Source organism: Natrix helvetica (assembly GCF_964273705.1).
Source record: "Natrix helvetica genome assembly, chromosome: 1".
Lineage (NCBI taxonomy): Eukaryota > Metazoa > Chordata > Lepidosauria > Squamata > Natricidae > Natrix > Natrix helvetica.
Genome location: NC_138548.1, coordinates 18,075,058 through 18,101,898, shown reverse-complemented (window position 1 = coordinate 18,101,898; position 26,841 = coordinate 18,075,058). Strand labels below are relative to the sequence as shown.

General features: G+C 44.0%; 3 protein-coding genes and 1 long non-coding RNA gene across 8 annotated transcripts in view; 3 read left to right on the top strand and 1 right to left on the bottom strand.

Moving 5' to 3' along the window:
- LOC309396006 overlaps positions 1-2,962 on the top strand; it is a 148,553-nt gene extending 145,591 nt beyond the window's left edge. The window contains exon 2 of the long non-coding RNA XR_014176017.1: positions 933-2,962. This is a non-coding gene — a long non-coding RNA (uncharacterized lncRNA). The remainder of the gene's footprint in view (positions 1-932) is intronic.
- The window catches only part of FZR1 (fizzy and cell division cycle 20 related 1), a 29,925-nt gene extending 26,963 nt beyond the window's left edge, over positions 1-2,962 (top strand). For all 3 annotated transcript variants that reach the window (XM_081959377.1, XM_081959378.1, XM_081959379.1), the window contains exon 14: positions 1-2,962. This exon is cut by the window's left edge and continues 241 nt beyond it. The gene's annotated coding sequence lies outside the window, so the exon portion shown is untranslated.
- Positions 2,963-6,101: 3,139 nt separating this feature from the next.
- Positions 6,102-16,245, top strand: TEKTIP1 (tektin bundle interacting protein 1; the record flags this gene model as incomplete). The annotated part of the gene is made up of 4 exons (XM_081938453.1): positions 6,102-6,199; positions 10,761-10,990; positions 14,396-14,521; positions 15,761-16,245. 4 exons carry the CDS (start codon positions 6,102-6,104, stop codon positions 15,904-15,906), a joined length of 600 nt encoding a protein of 199 aa, XP_081794579.1. The 3' UTR covers positions 15,907-16,245.
- Positions 16,246-17,753: 1,508 nt separating this feature from the next.
- LOC309395590 (GRAM domain-containing protein 2A-like) overlaps positions 17,754-26,841 on the bottom strand; it is a 59,682-nt gene continuing 50,594 nt past the window's right edge. For all 3 annotated transcript variants that reach the window (XM_081959983.1, XM_081959984.1, XM_081959985.1), the window contains exon 13: positions 17,754-19,797. In XM_081959983.1, the coding sequence (XP_081816109.1) occupies positions 19,782-19,797 (16 nt within the window). In that variant the 3' untranslated portion in view covers positions 17,754-19,781. The remainder of the gene's footprint in view (positions 19,798-26,841) is intronic.

Here is a 26,841-nt window from a genome sequence, read left to right as displayed (position 1 = left end):
AGGGAAGGGAAGCTGGCAAAAAAAAAAAAATATTTTCTTGTCCTCCAGGACAGGAGACAAATGGGGAAGGGCTTCAGAGAGAGGAGAATCTTGAAGTGTGTGTCTGTGTGTAGTGTATGTGAGTGAGAGAGAGAGAGAGCAAGTGCCCAAGTGTGCCTGCCTGTTGCACAAATTTTTTAAGAAAAGGAAAAGGAGCAGGGGTCATTTTGGGTCCTGGCCATGAAGATGAATAAAAGAAAATGAATTTTGTGTATGGATAGAAAGTAAGCCAGCTCTAATGGAAGTATCACCAATGTGGTAAGTGGCCAAGGAGGAAAAACAAGTTTGCAGGATTCATTTCCCAAGGCGTACAGAGTTCGTTGATGTCAGTTCAGCGGCATTTGGATGGACCCCTGAGCCCTTGGTGGCTTGGTTTGTAGGAGCGGTACTGAAAAGGGGAAGAGAAGAGTACTTTTATTTAAGCCTTAATCCTTCTGCCCTCCAGTTGTGCTGCGTGCACACCTGTTGTCATTCTCAGCACAGCTAGGGCCTAGATAGCAGGGATGAGTGTAATTCTTCGGGCGTATTCAGCTTAAGGAAGACTAATACAGACCTGCAAGGCAGTATTTTGCACACCATATATGGCTCCTGCATCCTTTTTTATTGCCCTCAGAACACCTCTGCAGTGGGCAAGGCCAAATTTTTAGCCCTTTATTTGTGCTTTTTAAAAAAAAATAGTTGGAGGAACAAAAGTTGAATAATTAAGGAACAAAATGGAGTGGGGAAAATTTTTCCATCTTGCTTCCTAAAGGGCTGTTTTTTCCCTTCTGCTGATGGGAAAACAAGGCTTTGTAAGAGCCATCCGATGCCTCAACTCCTCCTCCTCCTCCTCTTCCTCCCCTTTTCCAGGAAGAAAAAGGGGCTAAGCAAGCGTGTTGAGTTCGTCTTCTTAGCGATGATGGCATTTCACCAGCCATAACCCTGCAATCCTTGAGCCAAGCATATCTTTTAGAAGAAAGAAAGAGTCCTTGGCTGGGAAAAAAAAATTACTCATCCCTGCCTAAGGTACACCGAAATAAAGTGACTTGTCCCCAAACAGCACAGCAATATGTTCATGCTGAACCATTTCATAGGGTCAGAATGAAGCCCTGTTGATTTTGAAGAGTTTCCAATAAGCAAATAAGCACAAATTGCCAGGCGAGGGCTGAGAGAAGGGTTGGCTTTTAAGCTTGACTTGGGGGGCAAATGTAAAGAGATGCCAGAGATGTGAGAAGCCGAAGCTGGGTGGCTTGTGTTTTGGCATGTTGGGGGGCGGGGGAATGTTGCTTTTCAAAAGGAAGAAAGCATACAAGGTGAGTTCATACTGTACTTAAGACAATTTGCAATTTCGGCTCTTTGGGTTGAATGTTAGACTGATGCCCTCCCTTCTTTGTGTCCTAATATTAAAAATCAGGCGCCTTACGGCTTGTCCAGAATGAGAAATAAGAGACCAAATTGAGAATGCAAGGAGGGAATCGAAAGTTTAGATTTAATAAGTCTCGATTCACCCTGAAGGAGCTATAGGTTTGAGGGATTTAGGTTTAGTGTTAGAAAGAAGTCAATAAGCGGAACATTTTTGGTTATATGAAGTCCTGTAATTCAGTCCAAAGTGAATTTTTATTTTTATTTTTAAATTTGGTTGAATAGGACAGAATGATGTTGTTTATTTGAAGCCCAGTCAGAAATGCCAGGAAGGTCTGAGATATGAAGACTACAGCACTTGAGTTCTTCGTGTTGCTTTTAAAATCAGTGTATTTTGTATTTTAGCAGCCCTTATTCCTCTTTGTGAAGAAGTACCCCAGCTGTACAAACTGTTGCTTGTTTGAGGTGTCTTTGCACTTAATAGAGTATTTGCAGACGTCCAGTTCTCTTTGTGAGCATGTAAAGAATCGACATGTGGCCCTTCATGCATCGTGTGTATCTTCTGGTCTTCCTCCAGCTTTGTGTTCTGTTGATGTGGGAACTCCAGTTGCTATCATCCTTGAGCCCTTTTGACCGAGGGTGGTTTAAGATTACACTGATTGTAGTCACATAGCACCAGGCTGAGGAAAATACTGGTGTTGAGGCAAAATTTCCTGCTTCTTAGACTATGCAAGAAGTGCTACGTACAAATACCACATAACCAACTGGAGTATTCTTGAAAGGAAGTTCTGGAAAGAGCTCCCGTTTCCATACAGAAGGATGAGTGTCCTCCTGGGTGGCTAGAATGTGAGGTACTTTCTCAGAAAGATTATTTCCGTTCCACCCGAGTCCCTTGTCAGCTTTTTGATGTCCGCCTGGTCTACATGGTGGCACCCCTTTTGTTTTGGTGTTCGAACAAGCGGCTTTCCCTCCGTGTAGTATCTAACATGACAAACCCAGCAGTTAAATTTCTTTTTAAAGAAAAAAAATTGCCCATGGACTGCCAGCATCTGAAGGAGGATTCCTCTTGTTTACTTCCATTCACAACGTGCCATCTTGAGATCATGTTCCTCAGAGGAGAATAATTTGAATCCCCAACTCTTGCTTTCCATCTGGAGCAGATGCTGCAAATGGGGAGTTTGTGGTGGGTTTAGCTGCCTCCAAATAAGTATTGTGCGTGTGCGTGTGTGTGTGTGTGTGTGTTGTCTCAATTCTCATATGGGTTGCAAGAGTTGATTGTACTGATGCATGTTGACCAGTCATGTGTAAGAAAAACAAAAATCCACGTAAGAGGATTAAAAAAAAAAACAAGTTCCACGATTTGTATTTCTTTATGTATTATCTTTTGGCCAGAAGTATCTGAAAAATTCTTTTTGGAATGGGGTGTTTCTGTTTTCTGTTTTGTGTGAATGTGTGGCATTCTTATGTATGCAGTGCGTCACATAAGGGACCACAGGATGTGTGGGGTATGGTACAAAAAAAAAAAGCGTATAGCTTCATGTGTAAAGTTAATGTATCTGGCATTAAAGACTTGTGAATGGAACATTTACTTTGTCAAGTGTCTGATATTTTTCAAAACCGAGTTTACATTTTAAAATGCCCCGTCTGTCAGGGTTCCAAGTAACAGACCCTATGAAATCAAAGCTCTGAGGCCTGGAGTTTCCACAGAGTAAAATTTTATTAGGAATGCCATCTTGGCACAGCTGGTGAAAACCCAACTCTGAAGGACCCAAAGTTTTCCCCACCCAAATCAAAACCCAAAGTTCATGCCCTCCAGGTCTCACATCCATCACATTGTCTAATCAGGTCACAGTCCTCCTTCGGCTGCCTTTGGTCCACGCCTTCCAAGCACCTGGTGGGGAAGTCCTTGGCTCCCATGGGAAAGAATGTTATTTTGGCTACACTTCCCCCCCCCCCCCAACTATCTCTATCTCCCCCTTCACGTTCCCACAGCTGCAACCGGCCTTGCTGTGATACCCCTGAAGATCTTCAAAACGGTTTCCGGGCTGACACTGTTCTTCATTGGGTCACACATTTACAATACAATACAATAGCAGAGTTGGAAGGGACCTTGGAGATCTTCTAGTCCAACCCCCTGCCTAGGCAGGAAACCCTATACCGTTTCAGACAAATGGCTATCCAACATCTTCTTAAAGACTTCCAGTGTTGGGGCATTCACAACTTCTGGAGGCAACTTCTGTTCCACTGATTAATTGTTCTAACTGTCAGGAAGTTTCTCCTCAGTTCTAAGTTGCTTCTCTCCTTGATTAGTTTCCACCCATTGCTTCTTGTTCTACTCTCAGGTGCTTTGGAGAATAGTTTGACTCCCTCTTCTTTGTGGCAACCCCTGAGATAGGCATAAAAGAGGGAAAGTTTTTAAATTCTCCAGAATTGTTCTGGCAGATGATGCCAAAAGTCAGGCATGCTAAAATCCAAGGGCAACTGAGCAGCAGTCTTCTCCAGTAGGAATGAACTATGACAAATGCTGAAAATTTTGAAAAAGCACTTTTGGGACAACTATATCCTACCTGGACAATGCCAATAGACATTTGTAAATGGAAGAGTTGCTGCACAATTTAAAAAAAAAACAAGGTAGAAAGAAGATGGCTGGTATTTTATTCCATCCATATCCTGAGATTTGCCTGCTTGTCATTACTTAGAAAAGAATCACGTTTCTCCCTTTGTCATGGTGGACAGTGTACAACGAGTGTAGTGTTTCTCAACCTTGGCCCTCGGGAAGGTCGCAAATGGCAATCACACAACCCCAGGATACTGTAACCATCATAAATATATAAGCCGATTGTCAAGTAGCTGAATTTTGATCCTGTGAATGTGGGGATGCAATAGTTGTAGGTATGGGGGACCCATCGTAAGTCACATTTTTCAGTCCTGTTGTAACTTTGAATGGTCACTAAATGGATATAAGTCAAGGGCTACCTGTATTACAATTTCATTTTCCATTTCACTTTCACTGCTTACTAGATCTATTTATCACAGAGAGAGATATGATTCAGGACTGCTGGAATGTCTCTAGGGCTTAGCTTCAGCTGATTAGTGAATATGGGACATGGAAGTGATTTCATTGAATGTTTTTCCCCACTTCCGTTCAGGGAACTAGAGACTAAAACATATGAAGAACGGTTGCAGGAATTGGGTAAGTCTAGTCTGATGAAAAGAAGGACTAGGGGTGACATGATAGCAGTGTTCTGATATCTCGGGGTTGCCAAAGAAGAGGGAGTCAAACTATTCTCCAAGGCACCTGAGGGTAGAACAAGAAGCAATGGGTGGAAACTAATCAAGGAGAGAAGCAACCTAGAATGGAGGAGAAATTTCCTGACAGTTTGAACAATTAATCAGTGGAACAGCTTGCCTCCAGAAGACGTGAATGCCCCAACACTGGAAGTCTTTAAGAAGATGTTGGATAGCCATCTGTCTGAAATGGTATAGGGTTTCCTGCCTAGGCAGGGGGTTGGACTAGAAGACCTCCAAGGTCCCTTCCAACTCTGTTATTTTATTCTGACCTTGGTGCTGAGGAGTATAATCCCAAAGAATTTCCTTGTTTTAGATACTGTACAGTTTTGGATAGGTCGGGCTTTCTGATCTTTAGTTATGGCGCCTCTGTTCACACAAAACATGGTTCAGCCCAAACGAAGCTGTGTTGTGTCCTCGTACAATATCTGTGGCTTTCATTGGTAGTTTACAATCCATGGTTTCAGGCTTACTGTGTATTGTGAGCATTCAGCCATTGAGACTTAGCAAATTATAGTTTTTAAAAAATGATTTAAAAAATTGACAAAACACTAGATGAAATAACGGATGAAATAATAAAGATGATTCTGTTAAACTTAATGTGGAAAATGAAAAGTTCTTCATTTGTTGCAATCATCTCAAAATGTTAAATGTGCAGCGCGATTGCTTTTAGCTGCTACAGAAACCATTTCAAGCTTCCATTAATAGGTTGGGGTGTGGCCTCTCCCAAAAGCGTATATAAGACGGGATTTTGGGAGGAAGGTTTTGCAGGACTCAACCGCTCGTAACAGTATTGAGGAACTTCTGTCTGGTCTGTCTTGTATTCTGTTCTGTTTGATTTGGGTTGCTGCCAACTATTCCTGCACGTGATTCTTATCTGGGCTTGCAGCCAACAGAGTTGTAATCTTTGTGATTAAAAAGTGGCAAACAGCCAAGCCTGTGTCCGCGTTCATTACCGGACAGAGGGGGATCAGAACAGGTTGTTAATTGAGCAGAGTCTCTTAAAATGATTCCATGTTTCTTGGTGCCTATGCTCTCTTCCCTTCCTTTCCCAGCTTCCACCATTTCTCATAATATCACTCCAAGACACCCCCCCCCCCAAAATGTATGAATACAGCCAACACTATTGCAAACAACAGCAGGAGGGAGAAAGGGAAGAAGGACTCCGTCCCTTCTTCTCTTCTGTACAAATTGGGGACTTTTCCTGATCAGGACCTTCTTTTACTATTATCTTTCCTCCCCCTTCCGGTCCTTTGTACCTAACACACTCCATCGTTCATTGTCTCCCTGTTACTGCACTGGTTGCTAAGGGGATGGTTGCCAGGAGGTGTGTAAGTCAAACAATGACGTGACTCATCTTGCTCTTGCCTCCAGCCAAAGGGAAACTCTCTTAAGCTGGCCTGGGCTGCAGGAGGGGACATCCCAGGCTTGCAATGGATTTCCATGATCTGTCGCACCGGGATTTGGTATTAAATCGTCCATATGTCCCTCTTAACACCTTAGAAACTAACTTCCCCACTCCGCTCTACAGGTAAGTGTCTTCACAATGGTGCAAACTACTATCACATCCTGGGCTTTATTTGACAGGGAAAAATGGCTTCCTTACCTCATCTATGCCTATGGCCATGTTTTTCAACTTTGGCAACTTGAAGATATGTGGACCTCAAGTCCCACAATCCTTCCTTCCTTCCTTCCTTCCTTCCTTCCTTCCTTCCTTCCTTCCTTCCTTCCTTCCTTCCTTCCTTCCTTCCTTCCTTCCTCCCTCCCTCCCTCCCTCCCTCCCTCCCTCCCTCTTCTAGATTACTGCAGGAAAAATTTACCAGGAGATCACTGAAGGTCAAAAAAATCAAAATGGTGGCTGCAAAAGTGATCAAAAATCCACCTCTATGTTATCTGCATCCAGCAAAGATTCAATTCAGCTGTGGCAGCCACCATATCTGACTACAGCCTTTAGATCAGTGGGTCTCAACCTTCCAAATGCCGTGACCCTTTAATACAGTTCCTCATGTTGTGGTGACCCCCCCAGCCATAGGATTATTTTATGTTTTCTGTATTTTTTTGAAAATATATGTTTTCCAATGGTCTTAGGCGACCCCTGTGAAAGGGTCGTTCGACCCCCAAAGGGGTCCCGACCCACAGGTTGAGAACTACTGCTTTAGATGCTCCCGATTCCTAGTTTAGTCTTTGGATCTTGCAAATTTTACAACCAATCCACCCTGCCTTTGCCCTCTGCTCAATGCTTTTTCTCCGGTGTTCGAAAGGATAGTTTCCTTTCTGCAGCTTCCTACAGACATATTTTAGGGCAGGGGTGTCAAACTCAAGGCCACGGGTCAGATCCGGCCAGCGGGGTGCTTAGATGTGGGCTTGCCCTGGAAACAGCAAAGGACCAGACCGCGGTGCAGTGGTGGGATCCTGCCAGGGCAGGGGGGGCGGGCCCACCTGATCGTCAGAGTGAACTGGTTCACTCTCAGCTGATCATCGGAGCTATCAGTTCGCCCAAACTGGTCCGAACCAGCTGAATCCCATCCCTGTTACCTGTGCCAGGGAAAACAGAGAAACTCCATTTTCCCTGGCAGAGGGTTGCAGGAGGTCATTGCAGCTGAAAACGGAGCTCGGGAGCCCATTTTCGCTGGCAGAGCGCCGGCCATCACAGGCACCCCCGACACGAGTGATGTCAAGCTGGCTATGCCCCCTGGCCATACCCATCCCGGCTCCCAAAGTCAAACACAACCCTGATGCCGCCCTCAAGGAAATCGAATTTGACACCCGTGTTTTAGGGGTTCGGATAGTGTGTCAGGTCAGTAAAGTCATGTGCCAATCTCTCTTTCCAGAGGCAGAACAACATTTTAATTCCAAATGGTGGATTAAAATGAGCTCATGTCCCCCTTCCAAAGTCCCATCCTTTGAAATGAGCTTTTCTATAAAATGCGGGCCCGGAGACTTGCAGGAGGTGAATGGGGATCTATAAATTTATTTCATATTGTCGCAATTATTGCTCGGAACTGTTGATTTGGTTGTTCAGCTTTAAAAAGGCCAGATGAATCATTTTTTTTCAAAGAATAAATAACAGGTGGAACAAGAATGAAAAACAGTTGGCTCATTTACTTTTCATCACAACTTTTTTTTTTTTTTTACTCTTTATTCAACTCTTTAGGGAGTTCTGGATTATAAACCATTCACTCCTCTTTGTGACGGAAGCACCTATTATGCTTCCGGGTTGAAAGGCTTAGCTGGTGACATCACCACTGCCTGGGGGGACATCCAGTTGAGGGCTCCTTTCATGTCCCTGTTAATGTACCCATCAAAGTGGTACCTATTTATCTACTTGCGATTGCTCCCTTATACTGCTAGCTTGGAAGGAGCAAATGATGGGAACTAACTCTTCCACACAGCAGCACTCGGATCTCGAACGCAGGCTTGCTAATCAACCCAGTGTCCTCACCTTGTGAGCTCACCGCCCTCCCATTATAAGCCATTAAATTACTCCCACAACAAGCTTGAGGAGATAGATTGTGAAGAGAAGCTAAGAGAAGCCCTTCTGATCAGAGTAGCCCAGAAGACCAGGGGTGGAGTTCTAGCTCCAACGATCAGCTGGATGCACCCACCTGCCCCTGCTCTGTCCTGTCCTTTATTTCCTGCTTTCTAGCTCATCTCAATCGTGCAGCACAGCTGATTTCTCCCCCCCCCCAGCTGCTCTACTTACCATTGCTGACTTGGAAGGTAACAGCTGAGCTTCTAAATGCTCCATTTTCACCGCTGCACGCGTGCGCAAAACACACATACGCACAAAGTGTGCATTCACCGAACCGGTTGTTAAACCGGCAGCATCCCACCGCTGCTTTTACCCAATCCTTGGTGTCCCCCAGTGGCCAATTAGATGCAGTGGTGGGTTTCAAATTTTTTTAGAACCTCTTCTGTAGGTGTGGCCTGCTTTGTGGGAGTGGCTTGCTGGCCATGTGACCAAGTGGGAGTGGCTTGGCTGTCATGTGACTGGGTGGGCATGGCCAACTTGTAAAATGTGGTGAAACTCACTTAACAACGCTCTTGCTTAGCAACCAAAATGTTGGCTCAGACACTCTGGCATTTGAAGCAAGCAAATCTTAAAGCTGTCAAGTTACAAGACCCTTGCACCCCTAACCCTTTAGAAAAAAAACCTCCAGGGGTGTTCAACCTTGACAGCTTTAAGACTTGTGGACTTCAACTCCCAGAATTCCTCCTCTCGCTCTTCATCTTGATGATGTGCAGAAGGGCGGGGGGAGGGAGCTGGAACCGGTTCTAAACGGCACAGTAGATTTGTGGAATCTCTTCTATAGAAGAGGTTAGAACTGGCAGGAACCCCTGATTAGATGCCTTTGGGATGCTCACAGGAGATGGAAACATCTCCCTCTCCTAACATTGTTTTCCTTCAGAGGCTGCTGTCCTGCAACCCAGAAGGAAGATTAACCCTCAGTAGAACCTGTCATTTGTGGATTCATAAATCACTTTAGCTTTTGGCCATCTCTCTCATGGGAAAGGTTTTCTTTTGTCTGTTTTACCTCTTGCTGTCACATTCCGGAACTGACCCCTGGTTTTAAGAGAGTGAGGAAAACTTTCTATTCGGAGGGTTGGAGGAAGTCAAAAAAGACAGGATAGGCAACCCCAACCATGTGACCAAAGTCATAAAAAGGGGTTGGGCTTCACTTGCATAGTTGTGGAATCCACCTTGACTTTTGGGGACCTGTTTCCTATGGATAATTCTGTTCCAACCCCCTTTCTCTATGGCCGTGATGGCTAACCTTTTTGTCCTTGCGTGCCGAAAGTGCGCGTGCCCACGCCCATAATGCAATGCATGGGTGACACTCCCCCCGCACCCCCACATGCACACATGACCCCCCCATGCTCCTCCCACATGTGTACATGCAACCCTCCCTGTTTTGGGCCTAGCAGGCCTCCCTGAAGCCTTTTGGGATCGAAAATGGGGCGCAGGGAGGCGCGCTGCGCCATCCCATGCTCCTCCCCACCCCCATGCATGCACGCGTGACATACCTCTCCCCACGCATGCACGGCAGAGACCCGAAAATCAGCTGTGCTTGCATAGGCGGTGGAGCTGAGCCGGGGCGAGGGCTCACATGCCCACAGAGAGATGGCACACATGCCATGGCATAAATGATTGCGTGTGTCTTAATTATGATCTTTTTTCCAGGCTAAAGCACACTCAGTGAAAGGAAGCCACTGAAGTGCAGTGATCTTGTTAATTCATGTTGATTTAATTGATTACTTATGTACTTTTCCTGTTTGTTTGTTTGTTTGTTTGTTTGTTTATTTCACCCTCGTGTGCTGCCCATCTGACTGAAAGTGACTCTAGGCGGCTTACATCCTTTTTCTAAATGTGTTGACCAGAACAGTTTGCAGTATCCCTGATATGAACATTGTATAGTATAGATTTCTCTAGGTAAGCAGTGTGATGGCCCAGAGGTGGAGCTCTCACATCACAATCACATCACAAAGCTGTGAGTTCAATCCTGGGTAGGGCAGATATTTCTCTCTCTGGGCGTAATGAGTCATTGTATGCTGCGAACTTTGCATAGGCGTCAGGAAGGGCATCCGGCCAATAAACCTAAGCTCTGTTCAGTCACCCTGATTCCACCTCCCAATGTAAGGGATTATTAGGTTGTTAAAAGAAAGAAAGAAAAGATTTATCTAGGTGCATTACTGGGCTGGCGATTCTATTTTCAGTCTTTCCTTAGGATTCCCTAGCCTTTTCAATTCAACAGATCCACTCTGTTCTCCACTGGATCTGAATATTTCCTGTTTAATTATGTATTGATAGCTCTGACCCCCATCAGCATGTATGGAAAGTCAAGATCTCTTTATATTTACTTCATCTGAATCACAGTTTGGTTCAACCACTGCTCCAATTTGATTGGCACTTAATACAGTAGTAATAATTTAATAGAGATCCGTCCATTTAATGTAAGTTTAAGCTGAACTGATTTCAATTTACTCCTGGGCATGCTGGTCACTCCAACTCCGTATCCCTCTCTGTGTTTTCTTGGCCAGCCATGATGCATCTGGATAATTGAGGTAATAGATTTTTTTTGTCCCTTTGACAGTGATCAATACCTTTCTCTGAGAGGCCCCCGGAATGCCCCTGTTATAAAAGAGGCCGTCCGCTGGAAATTCACCCCTATGGGGTGGGATGCCATCCCTCAAACCTGGTATACCGGTCTGACAAACAGCCACAACCGTGATGCCTGGTACACCATCACGGAGCCCCTGGGCCGAGAGACCTACCACCGCTGGCAGAGGTCCGGTGCCAAACAGGAGAAGGCTCTGCCACCTGGTAAGTGTTTAAGGCAGGGGTAAACAGGCAACTATGGCAATTTTAGGAGCTGTGGACTTCAATTCCCAGAATTCCTGAGTCAGCATGGCTGGCTCAGGAATTCTGGGAGTTGAAATCCACAGGTCGTAAAGTTGCCATAGTTACTCACTCCTTCTCCCCCCTCCCCATCTTCTTTTAGCTCACTCTGGCCAAATTGTATTATTGCTAGAATTGTTATATTATTATTATTATTATTATTATTATTATTATTATTATTATTATTATTATTATTATTATTATTATTATTATTATTATTATTTTTACTACTTCTGCAAATAACTCAAGGTAGCAAACATATCCAATGCACCTTCCTCCTCCCTCCCCCAACAACAACCCTGTGAGGTGGGTTGAGTTAAGAGAGAATGATTGGCCCAAAGGCACTCAGTTATCTTTCATGGCTGAAATGGGACTTGAACATGCTCTACTGCTTTCTAACTTCAGCCCTAGCCATAAGCACTAGATTAAACCGGCTATTATTTAACTAATAACGGTTGTTAGTTAAATATTAATTAATATTTTCTGATCATAATAAATTATTATTTAACTAATAGTTGCTTACAGTATGTTTACCAGGAGCCCTGGTGGCACAGTGGTTAGAATGCAGTATGCTAAGCAAACTCTGCCCATAGCTGGGAGTTCGATTCTGAGCAGCTCAAAGTTGACTCGGCCTTCCATCCTTCCGTTCTGAGGTTGATAAAATGAGGACCCAGATTGTTGTGGGCAAGAGGCTGACTCTGTAAACCGATTAGAAGGGACTATGAAGCAGAGTTCCCCAACCTTTCTGGGTTGTCAGCCCAGGGGGGATGGTGGAGGAGCAGGCGCCTTTACAGGCGCATGCACGTGCCACAAATGGGGCCATGAGTGCCCATGTGACTCTCACAGGAATGCCAGCACCCGCATGACGCTCGAGGCGACGCTAGCGCTCGTATGATGCTTGCGGCGACACTAGTGCACACAGGCACGCACACTGGCCAGCCACTCACGCAGCCCAGGGGCCATCAGACCACGGTCCATAGTGGCCCACAGGTTGGGGACCCCTGGTGTAGGGTCTCCCGCTTGAGCAGGGAGTTGGACTAGAACTCCCGCTTGAGCAGGGAGTTGGACTAGAACTCCCGCTTGAGCAGGGAGTTGGACTAGAACTCCCGCTTGAGCAGGGAGTTGGACTAGAACTCCCGCTTGAGTAGGGAGTTGGCGACCGAGATGGGGGGAGGGGAGCTTTTATATGTGCATGTGCACACATGAATGGGCCTGTGTGCATGTGTCCCCTACACACACGAGGCCACATGCGCAAATGGGGCTGTGAGCACCTGTACAACGCTTGGGGTGACACTAGTGACAGTGTGTTGCTTGTGGTGATGCTAGCATTGAGTGAGGGTGCGCGCCGCACACACACATACACACACACACACACACACACACACACAGGCCAGCCACACATGCGGCCTGGTGGCCAAGAGGCCACAGCCTGGTAGTAGGCCCCAGCCCACAGTTTGGGACCCGTGCTGTAAAGGGCTATGAAGTGGTCTAAGTGCTATTATATTGCTATTTAAGAGTAGTGCAATATCTATGTTTGCCCATAACAACCCCTGTGGGGTGGGGTGGGGTGGGGACCAAAAAACTCCTAGGTAAGAAAAGAGGTCTAAAATTTTTGTTATTAAACATAATTAATTTTTATTTTGAATGTGTTATAAAGGTATAATGTGGCTGCATGATATTGAAAATAGATAAGGGAATGCCACTTTGTTTTAAATGTTGGGATGTTTGTGATAAAGGGACGTTAAAACAACTGTAGTTATATGAAGGATGAGGTATGATGATAGCAAGATATATAAATATATGTGATGTAAAATAGATAATTTGATATGAAACAGAGGTGATGACTGTGGAAGGGATGCACGAAAGTTTTTTTTGTAACCAATTGACACACTTTCTACAATTTGTAATGGAGGATGATTTTGTTTGTCTTTATTCAAAAAATAGAAAAGATTATATTAAAAAAATAAAATATTCCTAAAGAAAAAATAGTTCATTCTGGAAAAGGATAAGTGGGATGACATGTATATAAATTTTGAATTAAATGTTAACTTGCTCTATTGGGTTTATAAGAATAAACACTGCTATCAATTAAAAAAAAACCAACTCCTAGGTAGCTTTTGTTGCTGGAGGGTTAGAATCAGGGTCTCTTCATCCAGAGAACTCCTGTGGTCAAGGAGGGACCAGAAGCTGCACCCTCTTCTCCTCCTCCTCCAGCACCTTCACCCTTACACCAAAGTGTCTTCCATCCAGACCATACAAGGTGACCCCCGCAGTCATTTTGTGCCGACTGCTAACATTTGTCCCAACTGAGTTCATTTGACAACTGCGGTATTTGCTTAATGACCACCACAGAAAAAGTTCTGGAATTGAGAATAGTCACATAGTAATTAACGTTATGGCCATCATGTTCTAAGACTAAATTGTGGGGTCAGTTTCAGTTGCATATTAAGGACTACCTGTATTTGCTACTGGCCAGTAGGGGGTACTATATGACTAGTTCTTCCATATATTGGAGTTTTCTGGCATAAAGTAGCTTCCATACATTGAAATGAATGTTGTTTGTTGCAAAGTCAGCTCAGACCCATCACGACCCCATGGACAACGTTCCTCCAGGCCTTCCTGTCCTCTAGAGTCCATTTAAGCTCACGCCGACTGCTTCGGTGACTCCATCCAGCCACCTTATTCTCTGTCGTCCCCTTCTTTTGCCCTCAATCTTTCCGGCATTAGGCTCTTCTCCGATGAGTCTTTCCTTCTCATTAGGTGGTCAAAGTCTTTGAGTTTCATCTTCAGGATCTGACCTTCTAAAGAGCAGTCGGGTTGATTTCCTCTAGGACTGACCGGTTTGATCACCTCGCAGTCCAAGGGACTCGCAGGAGTCTTCTCCAGCACCACAATTCAAAGGCCTCTATTCTTTGGTGCTTTCACAGCCATACATTGCAACTGGGAAAACCATAGCCTTGACTATACGCACTTTTGTTGGCAGGGTGATGTCTCTGCTTTTATGTTTGTTCAAAACAAGGATCTTTTCTTAGCTTTAAGTGCACTGTATCCTAAGAAAGGAATCAATTTTAAATAATAGTATTATGACTTCTGATCAATAAGGAAGGTAAAAGGTTTGAACGCCATTAAGCGAGGAGCTAAACAAACTGACATAACCAATTAAAGCAGGGATGGCCCTTTTTTTGACTTGTGGACTTCAACTTGCAGAATTCCTGAGCCAGCCATTCTGGGAGTTGAAGTCCACAAGTAATAAAAGGGCCATGTCCCCCCACCCCAAAATAAAATATTGGCCTTTTCAGCTGTAGCAACACAAGGTTTTTTTATCCTCAGGTTACGCCCAGCATTTGAGAGACAGCAGCTGCTATGACCCAATCATCCCTCCTCAATATTCGGATCCTAACACACGATGGGGTGCTTTTCTATGGAAGGATAAGGGTATTCCTGGCAAAGAATATGGTAAGAAGCAGGATGGGGGGGACGAAGGAATGTGGAGGGAAAAACTCAAGCAGGTGTGGTTTCATCAGAGACTTGTAATCTGGTTCTTGAGAGTACAAGGGGAGACCTCAATCCCCAATCCCTGCCTGCCTTTTTCCCAATTCTAGAAAAAGGGATCCTCCAATGAAATTCATCTGGATAAAAAAAATAATTCTCATACCAGAGAGGCCTTGATGTACGACCAGTGGTGGGTTCCTACTGGTTTGGACCAGTTCAGCCGAACCAGTAGTGGCTTGGCAGCCTGGGTCACTGGAACTGGCAGTGGCCTAGGCCTGCCACGCCCCTGAACCGGTTCTCTGGATGGCACTGTAGGCACCGCCATCCTGTTTTTTGCTGCTGCGCATGCACAGAGCAATTTTTATTGCACTGTGCATGTGTGCGCAGCGTGCATCAAAAGAACACAAGCGAACCAGCCGTAGTGCCTGCCAGAACCCAGCCCTGTCCTACGACCACAATTGAGTCCAACATTTCCATAAGTCAAGGACTACCTATACCTTCGCAGGTTAAGAATGGCCCCTTTTCCCATCACCTGCCATCTTGATGGTTTTTCTTTGAATTGCTGATCTTGAATCTTGCGTGCAATAGGTGGGCGCCTTCTTTGACTTCCCCCCCCCGAGAGACGCTTCCAGATGCTTTGAGACAACAGCCCCCCCAATTTCCAGGCCTTGAAGAGGTGTATGCAGAATGTAGGATAACAGAGTTGGAAGGGACTTTGGAGGTCTTCTAGCCAACCTCCTGCTTGAGCAGGAGACCATATACCAGTGATGGCTAACCTTTTCCGGACTGAGTAGCCAAAGTGCGCATGCCCGTGCGTGAATGCGAGTGTTTGCGCCCAAACCCCCAAAATGCAGTGCATGTGTGTCCCCCTGCATGCGCCACCCCACATGCACGTGTGGCCCCCTGCATGCGCCCGCCACCCTGCACGGTCTTTACCTCCTGCATATGGGTGGCAGAGACCCGAAGACGGGAGGTGTGCACGTATGAGCAGTGGAGCTGAACAGGGGCGACGGCTCACGTGCCACCAGAGGGCGCTGCGTACTACCTCTGGCACGCATGCCATAGATTCGCCATCACAGCCATATACCATTCCAGACAAATGGCTGTCCAACCTCTTCTTAAAAACCTCCAAACAAGGAAATCCGCCTTCATTTTTTCCGTGCCTCTTTTTAATCCCAACCTTCCTTATTCTTTTTTCCCCAGTCGTCAACCGCAATCGCTGTGCTGAGGAGCTGAAGGGAAAACCAGGGTACGTACCCCACCTTTCTCTCCACACCCCGGTCTTCACAGCAAAGGACTACCGCACCTGGAGGATGTTCGGCCACCAGCCTTCGACCAACAACCAGTAAAGCATCTTCAGCTGCTTGACGCGATGTGATAATCCTCCTTCGTGGTGCCAGGTGGGGATAGCATCTCCCCTTTGCGCTCAGGGCCCGTATGTTCTAGGCCCAGAACCTTGGAGTGGCATGGCGGCGTACCCCCCGCAGCCTGGCACATGTGGACATGTGGCAAATTTGTTGTGAATGGTGCTGTAAAAGGAGGGAGCCGAGAATGCTTCGCCCTTTTACCCGTGTGTTTGTTTTCTAATGAAATTGTTGGGCAGACAATTCTTCATGTACTTCTTTATACAATGCAGAAATAACCGATGGGACTCCCTGCCATGGAATAGCATTAGCACTTAGATTTAATATACAGCTTCGCGGTGCTTTACAGCAGCCTCTAAGCGGCTTACAGAGTCAACACATTGCCCCCAACAACCTGGGTCCTCATTTTACCGGCCTCGGAAGGATGGAAGGCCGAGTCAACCTTGAGCCTGGTGAGAATCAAACTGCTGGCAATCAGCAGAATTAGACTACAATACTACATTCTAACCACTGCACCACCATGGCTCTTTAGGATGACCCCCTACTTTAATGATATTGGGTTGTTGTTTTTTTTAAAAAAAGAGAGACAAACTAAGGAAAGATAGAAGAGACTAAGGCAAATGACATCTGAGGTAATATATATTTTTCGGAGTATAAGATGCACCTTTCCCCCCCAAAAAAGGGTGAAAATCTGGGTGCGTCTTACACTGAATACAGCTTTTTGGCCTCCTGGAACTTTTTTTTTTTTAGTTTACCTCTTCAAAATCTTGGTGCCTTTTATACTCGTGCATCTTATACACCAAAAAAAAAAAAAAAAGGTAACTGGTTGAAAAATGCCAAATAGAATGCCTTTACAACTCCTCTTTAAATAAATCATAGGAAGTAGGTCTGTGCATAAAATGAATGCAGGATGGGATAATTAAGACATTTTTCAATAACTCACCTTAACTGGTAGTGTTCTAATGACGGCCTGGGAGCCATCTGTTGGGGAAGCGTTAATTAAGATTCTTGTGCTGGGCGTGGGCTGGCAGTTGGACTTTCTAGGATGTCAACTCTATGATTCAGTGACTCTTGGCTACATTCCCTTACCTTTTAGGTCAGAGCTCAACATATTGTACAATGCCAAGAGAGATAATTATGTATCTTCCCCCACACTAATATACATATAAAATAGCTGAAATCTCGGTCAACGCTTATAACCTTTGTATTGAGATCCCCAGAGAATACTGAACTCTGTGTCCGTTGACAGCTTAAAATCTAGTAATAGTTTGGTATTAGTAATTGGTATGAGAATAATGCAAGATAATTGAGATAATTTGCAGGAAGGTTGGTGAGCCATTTGATGGCTGGTTTGGTGTTTTGAATGGATTGAGATGTCTTTTACCAACCTTTTCAGTCTATTGTGGTTCTTTTAAGCATCTTAATCTACCCATTTACCAATCCTAATCTTCCCAATGGGACTGATTTTTTCCACTTTTGGCAGTTTTTAGGAGGAAAATAGTTTAAGGCACCATTTAGATTTTTGTGGTTGTTAGGGTTCCTTTCAACTTCTACCCTCAAAACAACGCCATAAGGCACTGCACACCAGAACAACTAGACACAAGGACAGTTTTTCCCAGAATGCCATCACTCTGTTTAACAACTAATTCCCACAACACTGTCAAATAATTTACTAAGACTGTATTACTACTATTCTTCTCATCATTCCTAGTATCTCTCTCTCTCCACTTATGACTATAACCATGCTGCTTGTATCTTTCAATTTATATTGTTTTTATTTGTTTCCTAGTAGGATTTGATAGCTTATTAGTAACCTTGACTATCACTAAGTGTTGTATCTTCTTATTCTTGATGAATGTATTTTGTTCTCCTTATGTACACTAGAACATATGCACCAAAGACAAATTCTGTGTGTCCAATCACACTTGGCCAATAAAAAATTCTATTCTATTCTATTCCATTCAAACTTCCAGAATCATGAGGGCTGAAAATCACTAGCAAGAATCATGATATTTACAGTTTACAGTAGATTCACAAAGGAAACCGTGGTCTGCTTTAAACCTTTTAATGCTCACTAATTAATATTACCCCTTTTACACATCTGACTCACTTGACTTTCTTCAGCAAGAGTTTTTCAGATCAAGGATTGCAATCCTGATTAAAACTGTACCAAGAGCTATTCTTTGTTAAGTGGCTGGAGCCAGACAAAAAAAGGACAAAATAAGAAATGGATAATAAGCAACACTAAAAGGATCATTCCTCTTTTGTCATGGTCCTTACTACAAGGTTATATGCACACTTCCACTTGATCTCTAACAGGGTTTTTCAAATTTGGTAATTTAAGGTGTGCTGGGGAATTCTGGGAGTTGAAGTCCACATGCCTTAAAGTTACAAAAGTTTTTAAAATACGGATTCATTCGTAGGTCATATTTATTATTTTATATGTTAAAATGATGGGCACTTTATCTCTCTGCCTGAAACTGTATGTGTCTTAAGAGTAATTCTAAACCACACTGAGATTTAAAGGGAGGAGAGAAAAAAAGAAATATACCAATAATAACTTCGGCTGCACAATGTAGACCTTGATGTAAAATGAAAGAAATAACATGTTCATCTGATTTGTTTAACATAATGCTATTCACACAATGTATTCCAGCAAGTTTAATAAAAGAGAAATGCTACTTTGCATTATAAATAACTGGATTTAATTTATGCCCAAATGGCTGATATTTTAAAAATAAGATATCTGTCATGACTCAAAATCCAATTTGTCCCTGAAAATGCTGGTCTGGGTGGAGGGGAAAGGCAGGGAAGGGAAAGGGAGAGGGGAAAATCCAAGGAGTTTTAAAACAATCTTTAACAGATTTTCAACTGAATGTAGAACTCAAGAGGTCCACATCCATTCTTCTCCATCTGAAATGCCAGCGGGTTACCTCAAGCAGGATTTGAAAGGCCAGCAGCCCTTTCCCTGCTCAGTTCTTAACAGTTTCTACTTGGTGGTAGATCACGTTTCAAAGTGGAGGCTCCACAGTTACTTTGTTTAAAAATTAATAACACCCTAATATTCTGAACTTTGGAGGTAGCGTCAACAGGAAAGCTGTCGGTGAAAGCATAATCCTCTTAAACCACTCCCTTATGCTGATTACAAAAATATTATGTGGGCGCAAGACAGAGGTGGGTTTTACATAATTTTACCACCGGTTCGCTGAGCACCAAAACTCTGCCCATGCGCCTTCCACGCATGCGCTTTGCTCATGCACATGGCTTGCACACATGCATGCAGCTTAGAAAACATGGCTAAATAGGATGGCATAGAGCCGGGCCCGGGGAGGGGCGGCCCACCTGCAGATCACCACTATCAATTCGCCCAAACCGGTCGGAATCGGCTGAAGACTACCACTGGTGCAAGAGGATAAAACATACCTTCCTTGGCCTTTAAAAAAAAAAGAGGAAGGGGGAAAGGTGGTTCCCCCCCAAAAAAAAACTAAGAGAGAGGTGTTTCACTTTTCCCATCTTCTTTTACACGGAAATGTTAGGAGTAAAAAAGTTATCAAATGTTGGCTTTTCAAGGCACACGATAGATCCATAGCGGGCCAGTCTCTAAATCTTGTATGGTGCACCTTTTAAAAGTCATGCTCTACTTCTTGGGGGAAACGCCCCCTCTATTTCCAGAGAAGTTGGCGGGGGGGGAATAACCTTCAAACAGAATTGATGTTGTGGGTCTTGCGTGGCTGAGCTTGACAATTGAAGGCCTAAGGAAAGTTCTGTGCCCACGTTAAGTTGTGATCAGCAAGAACAGCAGTCACAGAAATGTCAGTTTCCGCATCGCTTCGAACAGATGCCTGGAACACGGTGATTTCTCAGCTTGCCTTATATCTAAATGGAAGAAAAATAAAAATGTAAGAAGAACATGGGCACCTTGCCAGCTCAAAGAGGGGTGATGAAATCTTTTATTAGACCAAGGGTAACGTATTGCATCAAGTGATAGACTTTTTAAAAATGCTTATTTTCGTATGACAGGCATCCAGGATAAGATAGTGATACCAAATATATGCATGGAAAAATATTACATGGGTAAGACGATACTTTGGCCACCTAATGAGAAGGGAGGACTCACTGGAGAAGAGCCTAATGCTGGGAAAGATAGAGGGCAAAAGAAGAAGGGGACGACAGAGAATGAGGTGGCTAGATGGAGTCACCAAAGCAGTCGGCGTGAGCTAAAATGGACTCCAGAGGATGGTAGAGGACAGGAAGGCCTGGAGGGACATTGTCCATGGGGTCACGATGGGTTGGACGTGACTTTGCAACTAACAACAACAAAGATAATAAATCATACCTTCTCTAGCCTTTTAAAAAAAGTCAGAGGAAGAGGAAAAGGTAGGGTATTTTTCATACACAATCCCCTTAAAAAGACAGGCGTTTCACCTTTATCATCTTCTTTGACAGGGAAAAGTTGGGAGTAAAAATGGATGGAAAAAAGAAAGAGCTCATTTTTGGCATACGTTTTTTAAAATTTGTTTTAAAACATTTCAGAGATTTAGCATCTTTTTGTGTGGCTGTATTTCAGGATGGGATTCAAGCAACAGGGTCAGGACATCACTCTACAGCAGGGGTGTCCAAACTTGGGAACTTTAAGACTTGTGGACTTCAACTCCCAAAATTCCCCAGCCAGCCATGCTGGCTGGGGAATTCTGGGAGTTGAAGTCCACAAGTCTTAAAGTTCCCAAGTTTAGACACCCCTGCTCTACAGCCTGTCTGTGTGTGTACAGGTAATCCTCGACTTACAACAGTTCATTTAATGACTGTTCAATGTCACAACGGCACTGAAAAAATATAACTTACGACCGTTTTTCACAGTTGCGACCTTTGCAGCGTCCCCATGTGATGTCATGTGATCATAATTCAGATGGTTGGCAACTGGTTCAATCTTACGACGGTTGTGATGTCCCGGGGTCATGCGATCCCCTTTTGCGATCTTCTGACAATCAAAGTCAATGGGGAAGCCAGATTCACTTAATTAGTATTAAGTTAATTACTAACTTATCAACTGCAGTGATACACTTAACAACTGTGGCAAGAAAAGCTGTAAAATGGGGCAAAACTCACTTAACAGATAAATTTCACTTAACAGAAATTTGGGGCCCAATTGTCATCGTAAGCTGAGGACCACCTGTATATCTATATTTGAAAATTGTGTTTGCTGAGTTTAAATAGCTTAGACTCAGATATTTGGGCCCAAATGAAGCTATCTCAGACTAATTGCCAAGGTTAATTCACTAGATTAGTAGATTTAGTGCAATGCAATAACTGCATTGATTCATTTAAATATGTTGTGTAAATAATTTCAGGTCAGTTCTAACACAGATGAGCACAGTACAAAATGGACTGTCAGTCATTAAATGCACAATGCAAGTCATTTTTCCCACTGTCCAAAACCAGATTCAAGTTACTGTCAGGGTTACAAGTAACACCCCCAACAAAAGAAGACTCCGAGGCTTGAAGTTCCTCAAAGTTCCATTTTATTAGAGACGTCATATTGGCACATCTGGGAAAACCCGAATCAGAAAGCTTCCAGATTTCCCCCACCCAAATGAAAGTCCAAGCCCCTGCCCAGCACCCACATGTCTGTCACATGTCTCAATCAGGCACCGTCCCAACTGGAGATTCCTCCCAGTCACATCATCGCAGCTGCAGGACAGGGTGTCCTTGACTCTCTGAGAAAAGAATGTTATTTTGACTATATATCACCCATACTCCATATAATCCCCCCCTCTCATTTTCCCACAGCTTTGAATGTGGCAGCCCGGAAGGTCTAATGTAAAATATGGCTTCCAGGCCTGACAGTTACGCTTTTAGCCATCCATGGCAGTAAATGAATCGTTACACTCTTTTGTTGTTTTATTTTGGGGGGTATGTGATTAGGGAGGAAAAGAAGTAGCCGCATCCTTTGAATGTTGCAACTATTGCCCCAAGGAACCAGAAGAGAATGTTTAGACACCCGCGGGCATTGGGCATTAAGAAAAGAAGAAACACAGCTACTGAGTCACTGAGAGAAACTGAGACAGCAGCATCCAACTTGAAGTAAGAGCAACAGCATTAAAACCACCAGAAGCAACGGGGATTTTGTAAGCTCTGTTTAACAACCCAAATATAAATATTTTTTCCTTTCTAAGCCACTATGTGAAATCAACTTCCCCAAGGAGCGGGAAGGCATTGCTACATAGAAAGATTCTTTCTTGTGGAGCCACTCAAAAGTCACAGTTGAAAGTATTTTTCTATATATTTTTCCATATTTCCATATTCTGTTGGTCCTTTTTCTCTCTGAAGATTTCATCAACTCCATCCAACCACAACTTACTCGATGTTCTCCTTTCTCCCTACCCTTGTAGTTCCTTTCCTTCATGTCATTGGTTTGCAACTTAACCATCATTATCTCTAGATGACCCAACCCTCTCAATATATTTCTTTAATGCTGGCCACTCCCTTTGATATATATATATAGTCTATATTAATTGAGCAGCCATTTATTCTTATCTCTTGTTTTTATTTCACATGCAATTAAGCACTTTATTGCCACAGCATTCAACTTCCTCCCCGCCACCCAAATACAAACAATGCTCAAAAAGTGAATTATGGAGTCCTGAAATGTCTATGGAGATTCTCAGTCATCCAGGTCATGTTTGCCCCAAAGGTGCTTAGTGTTGTGGCCCGTCAGCGGAGCTGGCAGCCGAGTCAGACACTGAGGAGGTTGGGGAGGAAGATGGGCCAGTCCTGGAGGCTGTGGAAGGCTTTGATTGAGGGTTCTGTGTCAGAGGCAGAGAGGGGGCCAGGGCCGTCTGGCAGTTCTCAGCTGCCTTTGGAGCTAGACAGCAGTGAGGCAGAGGAACAGCTGGAGCCTGTTCCTAGTGTGTGCAGGCACAGAGCTGCCAGAAGAAAAGAACAGCTCAGAAATCAGGGTCGACTTGGGAGTCAAGCCACAGGTGGATGGTAGATGGCCCCTTCCATAGGAAATAAAAGAGGAGTGAAAGTAGAGTGGGCTTTTGCAGGAAACAATTCGTTCGTTCATTTTCAGGAGTGTGAAGATCTGTCTGTGAATCCCAGAGACTCTCTGCCAACTCTTTCCTTGCACTGCACTGAGTTTGGGAAATATTTACATGGCAGCTTTCCAAGCTAGATAAGGTCTGTGGTCATAACTCCACCTTTGAAAAACTGCTTTCCAGGCCTTTGATGAATGTGAATGAGAGGAATTCACAATCGCTTAATAAAAGGGGTTCTGCTGGGACCAGGAATCCGCTTCGTGCTTTTTGGGGGAAACCTAGGTCAGAAGACTTTTTCAAGAGGCAACTGGATTTTCTGGTTGTTCTTTGAAGATGTGTTACTTCTCATCTAAGAAGCTTCTTCAGACGCAGGGACATCTACCAACATTTAACCGCTCGCTAAAAGAATGCAAATGTCCAGCTGTCTACAAGGAGTATAAATCCTTCCATTCCCCACCATTAGGGGACTGGAGACTAAAACATATGAAGAACGGTTGCAGGAACTAGGTATGACTAGCTTAAGAGAAAGAAGGACTAGGGGAGACATGATAGCATTGTTCCAATATCTCAGGGATTGCCACAAAGAAGAGGGAGTCAAACTATTCTCCAAGGCACCTGAGGACAGAACAAGAAGCAATGGGTGGAAACTAATCAAGGAGAGAAACAACTTAGAACTGAGGAGAAACTTCCTGACAGTTAGAACAATTAATCAGTGGAACAGCTTGCTACCAGAAGTTGTGAATGCCCCAACACTGGAAGTCTTTAAGAAGATGTTGGATAGCCATTTGTCTGAAACGGTATAGGGTTTCCTGCCTAGGCAGCGGGTTGGACTAGAAGACCTCCAAGGTCCCTTCCAACTCTACTATTGTATTGTATTGTATTATTGTATCCACTCAGAGCGTGAGTAGGTCACTTGATCAATGCCCTGTAAGCAAAACAACCAAGCTCAAAGAACATCAAGAACTTCATGGCTCAACCCTGAGCTACAAATATTGCCTGCTAAAACGAACTTCAGGTACTCCTGGACTTACAACCATTTTTAAAGTGACTATTCGAAGGTACAATGCATTGAAAAAAGTCACTCGTGATTGCTTTTCACACTTATGGTCATTGCAACATCCCCGTGGTCACGTGATCAAAATTTGGGCCTTTGGCAACTGTATGTATTTACGATGGTGACATGCATTTACGATGCTTTACCTGGGGTCGCTTGATCACTTTTTGCAAACCTTCTGACAAGTAAAGTCAACGGGGAAGGCAGATTCACTTAACAACCGTGTTACTAACTTAACAACTGCAGGGATACGCTTAACAACTATGGAAAGAAACTCACTTAACAACTGTCTTATTAAGCAATGGAAATCTTGAGTTCAATTTTTTACTTTATTTTACTTTATTTCATATTTCTAGACCGCCCCCTCTCCCAAAAGAGACTTTTGTTTCAAATTGAGACTTTGGAAAAAGTGCAGAGCAACTAAGACAATTAAAGGCCTGGAGACTAAAACATGGGAAGAAAGATTGCAGGATTTGGGTTTGGCTAGTCCAGAAAAAAAGGATTAAGGGGGGGGACGGAACACATGATAGCAGTATTCCAGTATTTGAGCAGCTGCCACGAAGAAGAGGGAGTAGACTTATTTTCCAAAGCACCAGTAGAAGAAACGATGGATGGAAACTAATCAAGAAGAGAAGCAACCTGGCATTAAGGAGAAACTTCCTAACAGGACAATCAACCGGTGGAACAGCTTGCCTTCATACATTGTGGGTGCTTCATCACTGGAGGTTTTTAAAGAAGAGACTGTCTGAAATAGGATCTCCTGCTTGAGCAGGGGGCTGGATTAGACGACCTTCAAGGCCCCTTCCAGCTCTATTCTGATTCTGATTCTGAATTGTGGTCATAAGCCAAGGACTACCTGTATATATCTGTTCTCCCTTCTCAGTCACAGTACCCATCCCACCCTGCCCCTAGCCTGGTGTTTTGAAAGATTGCGGTAGAAAAGGGAGGCTCTTCTACATTCAGGAGAGAAGCTGCTACAAGGCCAGGTAAGTTCAATTCCCAAGAAGGGTGGATTGGCTACAGATTTTGCCAAGCATCTTTGGTGCACTCTATTATCCTTCAATCTTTCCACTATCTACTTGTTAACGCTTGTAAAACTGTAGACATGGCCTCAGGGCACGTGACCTACACACATAGGCACATAGTCTTCAATGGATTTTGAACCTTCCTATTTAAGCCAAGCCCAACAGTGGGGATTTAAAGAACTGAGACGCTTCAGCAAGCTAGGTGAAGTAGAATAAAACTCAGGATCCTTTCCTGAAACAGCCAAACTGTTGCAGGTTGAGATGGTGGCTTGGATGTTTCATACCCCAGATAACTAGTGCAGCTGCCAAGTGGAACAAGGTGGCATGAGTTCAAGCAAAACCAGCAAGCGGTACGGGTGCCAACAGGTACTTTTGCACAAACGTCAGATTGCATAAGGATCAGCCTTTGCATTTTTCCCCCCTCTCTGATGCAATTCTGCCTTCAGGTAGTTGGGTGAAGATGGTAACCTAAGCCTTTGATGTCCCCGTTTTCTCTTAGTTTCTATGTTTGCCCCGCAGGTTGAAGGAGGCTGACTGGTAAAACACCTTTTCAAACCTATACATACTGTAGTTCCAAAAAAAAAGCTACAATGCAGTGATGGCTGTTGGTATTTATTCTGATATTGTAGGGCAGTATCTCTCAGATTTAATAACTTTTAAGATTTCTAGACTCTCCTAAATTAAAAAACAGAGAAGACCCAGAAAAGGAAGGTTACGTTTGTTAACGGTTTACTTATGCTCAGTTGGCATAGGGCAGTGATGGCTACACTTTTTGTCCTCATGTGCTATAAGCACAAGCGCACATCGCAACAGCACACACACGTGTGCCCACACCCATAATGCAATGTGCGCATGACCCCCTCCCCTCGGTGCCCTGCCCCCTCGTGCATGCACATGTAACCCTACCCATGCCCTGTTTTGAGCCCAGTAGGCCTCCTTGAAGCTTCCCGAGACCAAAAATGGGGCATGGGGGGGAGCACATCCCCGTGGCCCGTTTTGGGTCTAGCAGGTTTATCCATCCTGTGGAGTTGATTTCATGGCTTGGTATATATTTGCTGTCATTTGGGTATAAGCTCTTTAAATCAGTTGCAAAAACTGCAGCCACATAATCCTGCCACCCACATACACACACACATCCGAACTGCTCTCAAGGTTTAGGCTGAATAAAAGCACAGAAACGTTATTAAATCCATGGGAAGTGGATTTCCCACTAATTAATTCATCAATTAATGTCATTTCATTTAAGAAACATTTAAATGTACATGACATTTTTTGGAATCTGGTCCTTGATTGCATTGATTGATGGATTGTATACTTCTCAGGCATCCAAGAGAGAGGAGGATAAAAAAAGTCAAGATAGTGACCACAACAACACAATCAAAACCCCCTTCCTTTTTCCATACATCATACAAAAGGAGGGGGGCTCCTCCTTAAACTTATATACTCACAGCTGTAACTTTGAATGGTTGCTGAACAAATGATTTTAAATTGAGGATTGCTTGAGATTTGAAGGAGGAATTGGAATAGGAACCCCCTGGAGAAGAAACTTTAACTATAGGGATGACTTAAGGATAAAGATTGTACTTAGGTGCCAGATGGAGGTGGTTAGAGAGGCACATTTCGAAATGAGAGAAGATGGTTTTGCTCTCCTGTGCCAAGTTTATGTAATATGGAGCCTGTCTTCATTCCTGGCTATCTTAATCTCTCCTTGTCACACAAATCAGAGAAGATGCCTCTCTGCCAATAGTTATATAACAAGAGCTAGCTGAAGGTGACGGAAACTATGTTGAAGGTGGCTAAGAGA